We start from the raw sequence: 14,053 nt of genomic DNA, 5'->3' as shown, positions 1-14,053 counted from the left end.
AATATTTCCAATGCCATAACCTTTGTTTCCCATAAAAGAAACCCACAGAAGAAGGACCAAACCTGGAGGTGGACAGATCGTTTAGATCATGAACATCTGCATTGTTCCCCATGACTTGCGGTGCAGATAACAATATCAGTGCACAGCTACAGCCCCGGGGCATAAACATGATTACCATGTGGGTGACTGCCAACAACTATGTCAGTTTTTCGCAACATTAACCGCAGTCATCCATGCAGTACATGCAGAGCAAAACAATTCGCTGATGATAGAAGAGGAGATGAATGTTACGCTTTTCAAATAGTAATGAAATAATAATATCAATAGCCCTAATTATATACAAGCAAACCTTTTACTGCAAAGCTCTGGGGCCACAATCGGCGAGAGTAGAGAGCTTTAATTATTCATACAATTCCCAGAGGAAGAAAGTAAGCTACGTATCTGCTGACTGAGAGTGTTGTGCAATCAGATACGATCAGACAGAGGGTATGAGTGCATTTGTCAAAAACCAGTTGGTAAGGAACCATGACCGTTGAAGAACCTCATATACAGTAGATCATGAAACAACCTGCTGCTCTGACCATGTTTTACTCTTCACTACTGTAAAAAAAAAGAAGAAGAAGTTGCCTCTTTTGTTTGTTTCTACAGAAAAAAAAACATTTGCTGCAACAATATGACCTGAATGTGCGCTTGTCAAATAATCATGAAACCGTGAAATAATCAAGTCAATTAGTCTGGATAAATCGAGATAAATCAATGGTCTTAAATTAAGTTAATTGCTGTATCAAAAACATAAATAACAACAGGTAAATGTATGCATTTCTCATCTAATTGTATTTCTTTGACTAATTGAAAGAATGGATTTAATTACAAATTTGTTAATCTAGAACTCAAAACTTTGCTACATGGATTTGTTGAATTTTGGAGGACGCACTGAAAGTTGCTTTCAAACCTTCAGTAAACGACTTGTTCTCAACAATATTTATCAGCCTACAGTCTCGTGCAATTCATTTGACAAACATGTCCTTCTTTACTGCCCAGCACATGGTGAGGGCGGTCGGACAAGAATAAATACTTAAAAAATAAAAATTAACACAATTAATGCCAAAACATCTTCAGTCTGTTGCTTGGTTTCATGTGGATGTAACATAGATATAATTTAATTTATTAAAAAGTCCAGCAGGGCAGTGAGGGGAAGTGTGTCATGACTTTCATTACTCATGGGACTGCATGTAACTGTGCAAACAACAAGTTGCTCTTCTTTGCTTTTTGGCAAAAATTAGCACGTCAGCTTTTTTGACATCATCGTCTGCTCACAATAATTACGAAACCAAACAGTGAAGTCGCAGTAGAATCAGTCAAGTGACTTCAGCGTTACTGCTTCGTTTGTTTCAGAAGCAGAAATGCTTGTTTTTGTTTTTGGTACACTTGTAGCCACACATGGTAATAGCAGTTAGCCACATATATATATATTGTGTGTATATATACATATATATACACCTAGCAGTTAGCCACATATATATTGTGTGTGTGTATATATACATATATATACACACACATTTGATTTATATTTCTCAGTTAACATACAACAAACTCAAGACAGCGTAACAATAAGGTCGCTTCCTCCTGCTTGTATGTCATTTTCGGTAGGAAAACTGATATAAACTAATGTAGAAAAAAAATATAATCTAATAATAATAGTATACGTTTCTTAGCCTCCAACAACTTGGATTTTTGTGTGTGAATTTATTAGTCTTATCTTAGCCTCCAACAACTTTTTTTTTTTATTTTTGTGTGTGAATTTATTAGTCTTATTAAGACTCTTGGTCACAGACTCCGAATCCTTCTTATTTTATGGGTTTTAACATCACTTTCTGCTTTCTCTGACTTAGTTAGTGCCACCTACTGGCCCGTTTTTTGGTTGGTAATCATTTCCACCACAAAGTGCTGTCACAACCTTTTGAACTACAGTATATTGATCCCATATTTTGGGAAATTCTTGTGTTAACAGCAGATATGCCCAGCAGGCACTAAGCATGTGGTTCATCTGGGAATCGAACTCTCTGCTTCCGAGGCAGGCTGTGGAACTGACTTGCAGAAAAGAAAGGTAAAACAACAGCAAGAGATTATCTTTGCTGATCAATACAATCATTATACCTTTTATGAACTATTAAAATTACCGAACAACCAATGCTATATGACTCTGGTTTAATGTTTTATTATTATTATTAATTTTACATTCTATACATTTAACTGTGTTAATTTACATTCTATACATTTATCTGTGTTAAAGGTTCAGGTTTTCCTACGCGGTTGAACCCGTTCTTAATGTTTTGAAAAAAAAAATCGAAAAATATATACAGTGTGTGTCTGTTTTTGTTTTTCTAAAGACGAAATATGTGAGCAATAAAAGGCTAATGTTAGTTGTCAGAGCCATTTCCGCTAACGCGTCGATGTCAAACATGATCAGCGAGAAGCTGTTCATATCAATACAGCGTTTTAAAGCATCTTCCGTCCATCTATTGCATCAAACATCCAAATACGTTTGTTTTCATTTACTCACCTGAGTGTTGGGTGAATATATTGATGGCTGGATCTGGCACCGCGATTGCAGCGGTCCTGCCCGGTGGTGTCCCGATGCTACAGCCGGGTTCTCGGGGTCTTCTCCCGGCGCCGCTCCCCCGGTTCCCTTTCCCTTGGTGTGGTTGAGACGCGTGGGGCTGTGGTGGCTGGAGTGCGGTCGATGAGCCTTCACCGACGCGGCCTACCTGCTGTCCCATCCCGCTGGTTTAGTGTACGGACGTCTGGGACGAAGCGAACAACCCCCACTGCGCTCCTCTGGCTTACATTCCCACGAGCTGGAGCGGCCTGGCCGGAACAGTCTTCCCCAGTGCCTTCCCTGCTCGTCTCCTCCGTTAGGCTAACGTTCCTAGCGCTGTTAGCAGCTAGGCTTAGCAATGAACAGTGAAACCCACCCACCCTCACCTTTAACAAAAAAAAAACTGCAACACGGCTTCGTGACAGCGGCTCTCTCCGGTCCGGTAACCCAGATAGTGTTCAAGCAGAAAGTAACGGTTTTAGACGAGAGTCATTCAGTCAAAGCCGGAGCTTTTTTTTACAATTCTCTTGCCGTTGTCCGGCAGCTGTGCGCCCCCTTTGACGCCGCCATCTTTACCGCAGAACAGAAGATGTATTGCACAAGGCGGGGGGTTCACCGCGCTGGATCCCCTGTCACCGAGCCACCTCCTCCTCCACCTCCTCCTCCTTAGGACCAACAACGATCGAATCCCAACAATGCCCAAACCCTGGTTCCAGAAATGGGAGTCAGTTTGTGTTATCGAATGTTAACAGAAATGCACTGACATCTGTTATCGGCAAGTAGATGATGAGAAAAATGAACCAACAACGAAATCGTTGAATAAAGACTATGATCAGACGAATGATTCCATACAGTTAGGGCTCTATGTCCAGAATAACTGTGCTATATCACCTGCAATTTTGATTAAATGCAAAAATAAATATACGTCTTCAGTTTTGTGTTGGATTTAAATCAATGAACACCAATGTAAATGGTTAACAGTAATTAAAAAGTTGAAAAAAAAAAAGATTCTTCATAGCTCCTGAAAGCTAATGTGATTGTGGGTAACAGTAACTGAAAAGTTGAAAAAAAGATTCTTCATAGCTCCTGAAAAGTATTCTCAATTCTAGATATTCTGAATCATCCTCACAGCTGAATAGTATGATCCCAACTCAGTGTTTCACTCTGGGGACAGTGGTCTTTGGGTTGTGTGCCTCTCCCGCGCCATGCTACATCCACTGGCAGCTTCTCTATGGTCTAATCATTCTAAAGATGAGACTAGTTCAACTTTGTGTACATGCCATTTATGTTTGAATATGTGCACGGTACAGTGAACAGTAGCCGTTCATTCAAAAACACACTATGTCGACCTACTGGTACAGTGAACAGTAGCCGTCCATTCAAAAACACACTATGTCGACCTACAACAGTATAAACATCGCCTGTCAATTGTCTATGTAAATAAATGACATCTGCAGAAAAGGAAAATTTGAAAAAGAAATACAAAAATTGTCTTAACAAAAAAAAATTCCCACCCCCTCCTACAGATCCTCTGAAAATACTTGTGAAATATAAAATACATTTTATACCATTGGCAACAGTATTTGTAGCATGCAGTACCATCTTCTACCAGTTGTTGCTGGTGAGAATACAAATGATCAAATCTTGCAAATCTTTTTTTTTTTTTTTTAAAGATGAATGTATAAGAATGACCACAATTAAAGGTTAAGCAAAAGAGAGAATTAGCAACTTTTGTGTTTTTTATTATTCCTTTCCCACCATTTGATGGATTTGAGGAAAAACAGAAAAAAGGAACACAAAGACAATACTACGAAGATAAATCACAGTTGGCTGGACAAGCCCTCCTCACAAAATAAACAGATGCACTTTTCAGTGTTTGTGCCTCTCGCCTCTTTTCACTGCCAACAAAATTGTCATTATTAACTGGATGTCAAGGGCGTTAAGTAAAATAAAAACCTAAGTAGAACATTTTGTTCTCAAAAATTAAATTAGGTCCTTAGTCTCAGGTAATCAGATAGTTGCATGTTAAAAAAAAAAGTCCCTGCATTGTGTGGAAGTAGTTTCTCAGACTGGAGACATTTCTCCAGCCTTCATAAGAAAAGGAAATATTTGAATACAGTGCCATCTTGTGGTCGTAAGGATTTTAACCGTTCTATGTTTTCCCACTTTGGAGAATCCATCACATATTCAGAAAATTAAATTAATACAGTTTTTTGTAACAACACATATTGCAATTAATAACTTCAAATGTGCAATGTAATGTTTCAGTAGTTCTTTCAAATAATACAATGTACAAAATATATTTATATCAGATACATAGCATATGTATTTTAATTACTATAGCAGCCAGCTGCAATTTCTCCATTCATTTGAATTCACTCTACGTTTGATCTCTACAATTGGTGATTGGCAAAATATAACTTGAATAATATACTTGTAATTGGTGATTGGCAAAATATAACTTGATGAAAGGTTAATATAATTACATCTTCACTAACACAAGCAATACATTTGGGAGTCACAGATTACATCAATTTTGTTCAAATGAAATGTTATCGGTTTTGTTTAAGATTTTGAGTTCTGTGTGAAAGCACCTTTTTTTTAACTTTTTAAACTGTGCGGTGTGAGAACTTATTTAAATAAAAATATATTCAGTTTTTTGGAAAATATACAACTTTTGGATGTAAAAACTTCAGGTTCATGTACTGAGACTAGAGGTTGTCAGAGTTGTACAAAACCCTTTGGAATAAGTCTCTCGACCAATGAATGTAAATGACATTTTTTGAGCTGCACTATGAACATTTGTTACAACAGGGTCCAAGTTACGACCGTCACTAACCACTGGTTACTGCATATATGTATATAGATTGTACTGAGCTGCATTATTGCCACTGTTCTGTTTGGCACAGCGAGTGATTTCACAGTTGGTGAACACAAATCACTGGAAAAAAGAAAACATAAAATTAATATACACGTTTGGTTTGGACTCTTTATGGTCATGCCTTTGACAACCAACATGTACGAAAGGCATCGGTGTGAATTGGCTGTTGGAGTGAAGAGTATTTTGGCACACGATCTCAATCACTCAGCTGAGACCCAAGTGCAATAAATTAAAATAATCAAAGAGCAAAAGTCATGAAAGTAAACTAAGACATGAACCAGGATGAGTCATCAGCAGAACATGAAGCAGGTCACAGCTTTCCAGCGTCCACCACCAAACCCTGCTGGCAGCTCCAGGAGCGAGGCCTCAGTGACTCCAAGAAGGAAGTCTGCAATAAAAAAAAGACGGGTTACGGCACGGCGACCAATACGACGATGTTTTAGGAGTTATTCTCCTTCGTGAATTTAAAAACAGTTGGTCTCAAAAGCGACAAATGAACAGCGACGCTGTGCTTCAAGTGTTACCTCTTTCGAGGGGCAGTAGCGCTGGGCGTACCACTCGTGGGAGTAAAGACATATGATGACTCCCTGACCCACGAACAGCGACGTCCACATGATGATGTTCCAGATCGGTCCCTTTCTTTGGTCGTGCAGTATGAAGTTAAACATCACTGAGAGGAAAAGTAAAGATGAGGGTGGACAAACTCTACATTTGTAATTTTATACTTTTTTAACTGGAATAAAAGGACAAATTGAATTAATCAATTAGACTGATAGAACATAGCTGCATCTCAAACAAATCTCAAAAATTCAAAAAATGTTTCTTGCAATAGTGAAATCTGAATCAAATAATTTGGAACGACCTCTAAATTGTGAAGTGGAACTTTTCACTTACTTCCAAAGCACATAAAAAGGCAGAAGAGCACAGGGTAGAAAAAGCCGAAGCAGACGGCAAGAATATACTCGTGGACCACCGCAGAAACAGTGAAGACAAACAGCATGGCCGCAGCTCTGAAACGCTTCTTAGTCATCTGGAAAGAACATGAGACAAAACGTCACTGCCAGACAATTTACTGTAATCCACGCACAACACTGGTAGTTATTTAACTGACTTTAACTTGTTACAACAGTAATCATTAATTATGAATTTCATGAAAATAAGGCAGCGGCTTATATTCCAATTTAATAAAACCTGAGTGTGAAAATGCCCCAATGCAAAACTCACCCACAGTAAGTCCCTGTAAACATAGTAATACAGCCAGTCATGGACCACTACATTCCATGTACGGTAGTAGTTGGCGAATGATGTTGAATTCCACCAATCCTGTAACGTCCAATAAAATAAAATCATTAGAAAAATGAAATTAAACAGTGAGTAACCAGATTTAAAAAAAGAAACAACACAGTCGTCAATGTAAAGTTTAAGTACTGCAGTAGTTGTAGGATAACAAAAGCATTCGTGTTAAAAAAAAATGAATTGATTTCTCCTTTAAAACGTGCATTAGACTTAGATTTAGAACATCAACAGACTGACAGACTCACCTTGTAGAACATCCTATCAGCAAAACAAAGCATCTCCGCGAAAGCGTTGAGCCAACAATGAAGAAAGGCAAAAAATCCCAGCAAAAGAACCAGCACTCCTTTACAAAGAGAAAGAGAGAAACCAGATGGAATATTAACGTCGTCGTCATGATGTTAGTTTTCACTGCAATCGAGGAAAGTGAGCGTCGTCATTTTACCTGGTAGGATGGAGTTAAAGACACAGAGGACCATAGCTTTAAGGTCAAAGAGCTGTAGACTGACACTGCGAAACTGAGGGATGCACAGTCGCACAAACACATAATAGGCATAAAACAAACAGCCGAGGACCTGGAGGGTGAGAACGGTCAAAGTTAAAGATAAAGATAACAGTGAATGTCTGAGTTATTGGGTTGAATTTTAAGATTCCTGATACCTGAAGTAACTTTGTGGCCACGTATCCCCATCTGATGGTCGGGTTACTGTACAACATGATAAACAACATCTGGTCAGGTATTCACCACGTCAGGTAAGATATCTGCACAGTGTTCAGTTAGAATACAATCACCTACCGTGGATACTTATCCCTGTAAATGAGTGTGGGTGCAAACAGGAAGTAGATATAGTGAAAAACCTGAGGAACCACTGGGCTGGAGCCTGGGGTACAAAGAAGACAGCACTCAGCACTCGGCACAACCAAGAAGTATAAGAAGAAGATTTATAAGTTGAGGAGGTCGGAGGGAGAAACGACCTACTGGTCTTGTTTTTATCCAAGCTCCAAACCTTTGGGACATTCTCTCTGATGAAGGAGTGTGCTTTCATCATCAGACGCACCTGTCATGTTACACAGAGGATAAAAACAGCAAAAGCAATGATTTTAAAATCAGATTCAGATTCAGAGTAAGATTCTCAGTAAATAAATAATGTTCACGAAATAGCAAATTAAAGTACTGTGACAATGCCGTACATGCCATCCTACCTGTTCTAGAATGATGATGAAGCAGGACGCAGGCGGCATACTGTTGGTCACCACCACATATGTGGGAAGAAAACCAAGGCCCAGAGCCTGGTAGAGCAGGAACGCTGAACCAAACAGGAAACTGTACAACCTGGGGTAAGACCCAGACTGGCTCTGTGTCCACAGGTGGAACAGAGAGTAAGGAACCACCAGCACAGTCAGAAACATGCAGATCCACGTGCACACCACCAGGGGGAACTGTCCAAAGGCATAGACCAGCAGGTCGAAGTCCAACACCAGTCTGAGGAGGAAAAGAAAAAAGAAAAGAAAAGACAATCATAGGATTTATTTTACCACCAATAAAAAGAGCGAAGCTCCGCTCACGGAAGCAGCACAAATAAGTGATGTCACATTATACGTTACTGTTGGACGTTCTTATATCTACTGTATCTGGTCAGTGTTGCAGCATGCCATTTAGGGCTCATACAACTTTCATGACCATGTGCTCAAAGATTCTAACATGGTGCCAAAACAAATGTGGGAAGAGAAATTAAATGTATAACGTGAACCAGTCATATATTACCTGCCTTCATCAATGAAATCTACCACCAGTGTACTGAGGATGAACAGAATCAGCAGAGCGATAAACATGTGGTAGATGGTCCTGATGTGGTTGACCTCAAACAGCTCACTGCAGCAGAGAACAGACAAAGACAGTTTATGATGATCCTTTAGCTGCGATAGGTTTAGTTCAAGAAATAAATGAGTCAAGTGTCAAATGAAAGTGTCAACTTACTCCAGGAGTGACCTGCGGCTGACAAACAGCTTCCCTTGGTAATGAGGAGGTCGAAAATGTCTGAAAAGTAAAATGAATTAAGAAAAAAAGAACCAGTTTAATTAGCAGATATAATATAGTACGTTACATGTTAGATTCATGTCTTTAAAGTGTTTTTTTTTTTCAAGTGAACGGTGATACCTGAGTCTGCTCTTGTCCTTGTCCAACACCGGAGGTGAGAAGACGGCAGGAAGTGGGGCAGGTTCTAGAGTGGCCGACTCTTCTATGAGGCTGTCCACAAAGTCACCAACCTGACTCTCCAACTGACGCAGCAGATCGCTTTTCAAAAACTTCAGGAACGATGACCCACAGAATAGACATAGAATAATTTATTTCATTTCTTTCAGATTTTAGGCTGACATTGTTTTGAAATTGTGAGCAGTCAATGACCTGGACAAAAGACTAAAATGAACCACAAACCTCAGCTTTCCTCTTCAGCTCTAGTTTTTTGCTGATCATGTGTTCCATTTCAATTCTCCCTGAAATTGGGGGCAGAAGAATACTGTTGACATACAGTAGAGGTGTGATAATGTAACAGACCTGCTCTGGTAAAAGTACAGTAAAACGGGAAAAATATATACAGTATAAACCCAATTCAGAAGAGAAGTGAGTTTACATTTTTAGTTCCATGGCTCCAGTGTTGTTTCCACTGACAATAACATAAGAAGTTACAGCAAATCGAAAACTACGAACAAAAAAAGTTACTCCAGGTCAGACACCCGCTTACGTCACACCAGCCTCGCTGAGTGAGGAAATATAAGTAAGTTTCCAACTGACAAACTGACAAACTGAAACTGAAGGCCATAGTTGTCAAATGTAAACTGAAGCCAGGTGTTAAAGAGTAAGAAGCTAATCAGCTGTAACATAATAACTCTGGGTTGTACCAGGGTGTGGTCCAGTTTTGGACAAGTGTGTTTGTGTTTATTTATTCATTTAATTCTGCGAGAGAAAATTAAATTTCTCACATTTTTAGAAAGAGAATATTGTGTAAATTTACAGAATTCATTTGCAATCATTTAGAGTTTACAACAATAATAGAAACTAGAAAGAGACACACCAGCCCATCGGTCTGTAAGACTAAAAGAATCTCGTGACTCACGAAACAAATACAGTCATTAAAGTTGTCTGAGGATGAACAAGTTTGTTCAGATACTGAGTAAACCAGCAAAACAAATAATATGACTGTGTATATTAATATGTAATAAAAAAAATCTATCTGCAGTTCTATCCATTTACAATCAACTCCACTAACTATAAGATTATCTCAAACTATAAACGAGGCTCTGTGTCACACTGTGATTACACAAGGAATAAGACAAACCACAACTTGAGCCACTTCCTCTTACAGTACATACTTGGATTTCTTCTTAAATCTGTACTCATCATTAAACGTGGCCACAAAATCACTCTCACCGCCTCAGGTCAAGAGGAAGTCATGACCACTTGACTTACGGCTCAATGACTTACGCCACATTCAGGGAAATTTAGGGAAATGTAGAGGGAGGGGGTTAGTCAACAGGTCTGCTTCACATTTTACTGTTGAAAAAGGTCAACGTCCTGAAGTAGATGGAGCTGCGGCGTAAAAATGAAATGACGACAAATGTCCTTGGGTGAGAAAATGTCTCACCGTTTCTGGTAATGTGGTTGTCTCCACGTCCTCGCTGATGACCCTCCAGACTGGATTCTCCATCAAAAGAAGTGTCCGGGTCAGAGGAGTTGATCTTCTTGGTTGAGGACCTGCTGCGGGACCTGAGGACTCTGTTGTCTTCATTCTCCATCCTGAAAATATCCACAGAAACAGTGACATTAATATGTTTCAAACCATATCTTTTTTTTCTTTAATTTATATTTTATTTAGCTGTCATATCGTTTGGTGAAAACACCCACAGACGTGGAAGACAAGTAACATTTGTCATGTTGACAGACAAAGTAAATACAAAAATCAGATTCACATGACAGCGGACAGCAGAGTTAGCCCAAGCTAATATCAAGAGTTATGGTTACGCGAGGAGTAAAGGAATTTACGAAGTAATTTGTAAAAAAATGTGTAGCGACATTCTTTATTCTATAACAACGATCTTCATTAATACCTTCCCTTGATGTTATTGAGTGTAATTAATGGTTGACAAGAGCTATTTCAATTAGCCAGCCTGTTGTCGTTGACTGTCGTTAGCTGCACGGCAGGAATTTACACAAACCTCAGCAGAGTTAAACACTTCCTGAAGTATACTCACTTGGTTCAGTAACCGTGGTCTTCTCTTATTCACAGGAACTCGGTGTTTCCGCTGTGAAACTCTGTGAAAAGTTGAAGCCCCTCACAGCAGCGACACAGTGAGATGCTGCCCACCTTCTTCATTGTATCAACACGGAGCAGAAAAAGACCTGGGCGCTTGTCGCTGATTGGCCCAGTGTCTCTCTCCTCCTTCTGACGTCATACGCGCACCAGCCCCTGCTGACCGCAGATCAGCCCCCAAATAATCAACGATTAAATCAGTAAACAAAACCAAAAGTTTAGAACAAAACCTGTTACATTGACCAACCATGATAAAACAAAACCTACTGCACAATTTAACATGAAAACTTTAATAATTTATAATAATAATAATAATAATTTATAATAAATAAATAATAATAATAATTTGATAATTAGGCTTACTAAGGCAGGCATAATTAACACCCAACATTAAATTGTATTTCTTTTTAATTGATTTCCAAAGTGTTCATAATTACGATAAAATGTATCACGTACTCGTGCCTTACGGTCATAGATTATTTCACAGCATATTGAATTCTTACTGAAAAAAATAATTTATTAATTTGCTCTTTATAAAACAGAATCATTTAAAATACACAGGGGCAGTTAAAATTATATCATGATAGTGCTGTACGTTGTTTACTGTGCAGGCTACTGAAATGGAATCACAATTTCATAACTTTTTTTAAACACATCATATGACTTTATATGGCATTTATATCAAACATATGTTAAATACAACATGGAAAAATACACATGCAAATAACACTTGTCGGTCATAAGAAACAGAGAGGTCCTGGAACCACGTTGATCTCTGGACTGTGGGGAGGGCCAGACAAGTTTGTAATTTTTTCTCTCTTGGTAAATAAAATCATCATTTAGAAACTGCATTTTCTATTTCCTTGGGTTGTCTCTGTGTCATACTAAAATTGGTTTGATGATCTGAAACCTTTGTGTGTGATAAATATGCAAAAAACACAGAAATCAGGAAGGGGGCAAATACTTTTTCACGGCACTGTAGCTGCATATCCCCACGATGCAGCTCCGTGCTCCCATGAACCTCCACAACCATCTTCACCTGCAAAACAATCAGTCAGACCAGACTGTTTCTTGTACTAAACTAAAAACCAAAACTGCCAAACTAAAAAAAAAGAGTGACTCTTAATAACATTTAGACTGACCTCACATCCTTTTTGTAAAATTCCAATTTGCTGCGATGGAATTTCTTTGCCAGAGTCGCCCAGAAAGTGCATCACCCGTTGTGTTGTTGAATCTGTCACAGCAGCAGCGGTTGAGTTTCCCAAGCAGCTGACAGTCATGTGCTGGAACGACTTATGGCTGTGCAACCGCAGGAACCTCAGCTGCACAACATCCACGCCGGCATATTCAAGCTGATGACGTCAGGAATCAGTGATGATCACATGCACAGAGCTCACTGTGAGCTGATCTAACATAGAGACGGTGCCCATTCAGTCCACTGATGAATTGGTCTCACCTTCGTTCCACCATGTTGCTGGTTGAACCAAAAGAGAGTTCATCTTGATCTCTCATGTTCTGGTTCCCATTTTAACTGAATCTACACAACAAAACAGTGACATTTTTTTCATATTTATTCAAATTAATTTATCATAAAATATAAACTGGACATAGATACTTTTTCATTTTAATCTGTTTTTCCAATCTGCATGTTTTGGGCGTTATGTCTGCAATTTATTTCATGAAATATAATTCACAATTTAAGTTCTAGTGAGACAAAGTGACATATGGAAAATCTCATGACTTTTAATTAAAAAAAAAAAAACATGTTTATAGAACAGTTACCCTCCTGTTTATCCATATCTAAAATCCAGCCCGCGGTCCATCATGGGGTTTCCACGAACAAAAAAGTTGTCTTGTGAACTTTGTAAAGTCTTTTTAAAGGAAATTATTTGTGAAAATGTTTATTGGTTGTTAAAATTTTATGTCAGACCCTGAGCATTTTGTCTACTCTTATTGTTAGATACAACAGTAGATAAATACGAACATCTACCTTGTTATTAAAGTTCTTTTTCGAGATAATCCTTAAAGCTTTTTTAAATCCAAAATCAATTTTGAAATGTGGAATATTTAGTTCTACTTTAAAATATTTTAATATTTTGAATCACACATAATCAAAAAAACAAATTCTGATTCAGATTTTACAGCAGTGTAATCAAAGCCAGAGCATTGCATTTGTATTTTAAAGAACCATTTTTTGACACACTAGGCCTTGCAATACTACAGTTCAGCCTGTGGAGGGAGACCGTGTTCTTCAAAACTATTTCTCTATTTGATCTGAACAGGAAGTAAATAATTAAGATTCTGTTTCTCACTATTGGCTTTTAAATCCATGATAGAACTGAATTAAAAAGAAAAGAAAAGAATGAATTTCTTAAAATATTTATGTAATTTTTAGCTTTATATAAAGGACTCACATTGAAGGTTCACTAATCAGTATTAAAATTAAATTTGACATAAATAGATTATTATTATTAAATAAGTTAATGACACTTTCATGAGTGTAATTTTACTGTTGTTTACACCACACAACAATGAGTCCTGTTTTTTTACAACCAGTAACATCTACTGTGATCTTGGAGTTGAATGATTTTCTCATGAACCAAAAGAAAACATTTAAATGCATTTGTGTTTTTGCTGATTACTAAAGGCAGTCACATGACCTTGAACACGCTCAGAGGGGAAATGGAAAGATAAAAGGATATTCAGCCACGTCACTTCTTCCAGAGTGTTATTAATTACCATTTGACTGTTTACCATAGATTAACATTTGAACATGTCGTACCCTTTGACCTCTGAACCCTCTCGGCCTCGCCTGCTGGCGTGCGACTGGCCGTCTCTGAATCACAGTTTGTGTTTCATCGATCATCCGTCAAAGTCTGATTAGATTCCTCCAAAGACTCTTTTGTCATCTCTGCGTCCAGGTCCAGGTCCCTGTCCTCTCCCCCCCCCACCCCCCGGCCTCTCCCCCGG

The 14,053-nt window shown here is 38.4% G+C and overlaps 2 protein-coding genes and 1 long non-coding RNA gene across 5 annotated transcripts in view; all 3 read right to left on the bottom strand.

Moving 5' to 3' along the window:
- The window catches only part of abl2 (c-abl oncogene 2, non-receptor tyrosine kinase), a 23,559-nt gene extending 20,299 nt beyond the window's left edge, over positions 1-3,260 (bottom strand). Inside the window, exon 1 of one of the 2 annotated variants that reach the window (XM_017031225.2) lies at positions 2,564-3,260. In XM_017031225.2, coding sequence (XP_016886714.1) covers positions 2,564-2,780 — 217 coding nt within the window. In that variant the 5' untranslated portion in view covers positions 2,781-3,260. The remainder of the gene's footprint in view (positions 1-2,563) is intronic. The other variant, XM_008330106.3, reaches the window with a different exon arrangement.
- A 1,916-nt stretch (positions 3,261-5,176) lies between these two features.
- soat1 (sterol O-acyltransferase 1) lies at positions 5,177-11,201 on the bottom strand. Of its 2 annotated transcripts, none has more exons than XM_008330127.3 (16): positions 11,025-11,201; positions 10,418-10,569; positions 9,211-9,269; positions 8,932-9,080; positions 8,752-8,811; positions 8,539-8,646; positions 7,977-8,256; positions 7,753-7,831; positions 7,570-7,654; positions 7,434-7,479; positions 7,219-7,348; positions 7,022-7,119; positions 6,705-6,803; positions 6,375-6,510; positions 6,005-6,150; positions 5,177-5,868 (listed from the first exon to the last, which is right to left on the bottom strand). In XM_008330127.3, exons 2-16 carry the CDS (start codon positions 10,566-10,568, stop codon positions 5,791-5,793), a joined length of 1,704 nt encoding a protein of 567 aa, XP_008328349.1. In that variant the 5' UTR covers position 10,569; positions 11,025-11,201; the 3' UTR covers positions 5,177-5,790. The 2 variants fall into 2 exon arrangements, with proteins under 2 accessions (XP_008328349.1, XP_024921192.1); XM_025065424.1 differs by lacking the exon at positions 11,025-11,201 and adding an exon at positions 10,881-11,018.
- A 373-nt stretch (positions 11,202-11,574) lies between these two features.
- LOC112486781 (uncharacterized) lies at positions 11,575-12,360 on the bottom strand. The gene is made up of 2 exons (XR_003049267.1): positions 12,226-12,360; positions 11,575-12,122 (listed from the first exon to the last, which is right to left on the bottom strand). It is a non-coding gene; the product is annotated as an uncharacterized LOC112486781 (long non-coding RNA).
- Between the last annotated feature and the right edge of the window lie 1,693 nt (positions 12,361-14,053).

The sequence above is a fragment of the Cynoglossus semilaevis genome, chromosome 2 (genome assembly GCF_000523025.1).
Source record: "Cynoglossus semilaevis isolate Cse_v1.0 chromosome 2, Cse_v1.0, whole genome shotgun sequence".
Taxonomy (NCBI): Eukaryota; Metazoa; Chordata; class Actinopteri; order Pleuronectiformes; family Cynoglossidae; genus Cynoglossus; species Cynoglossus semilaevis.
Note: the sequence above shows the minus strand (reverse complement) of the source record. Positions and strands in the feature narration are given on the sequence as shown.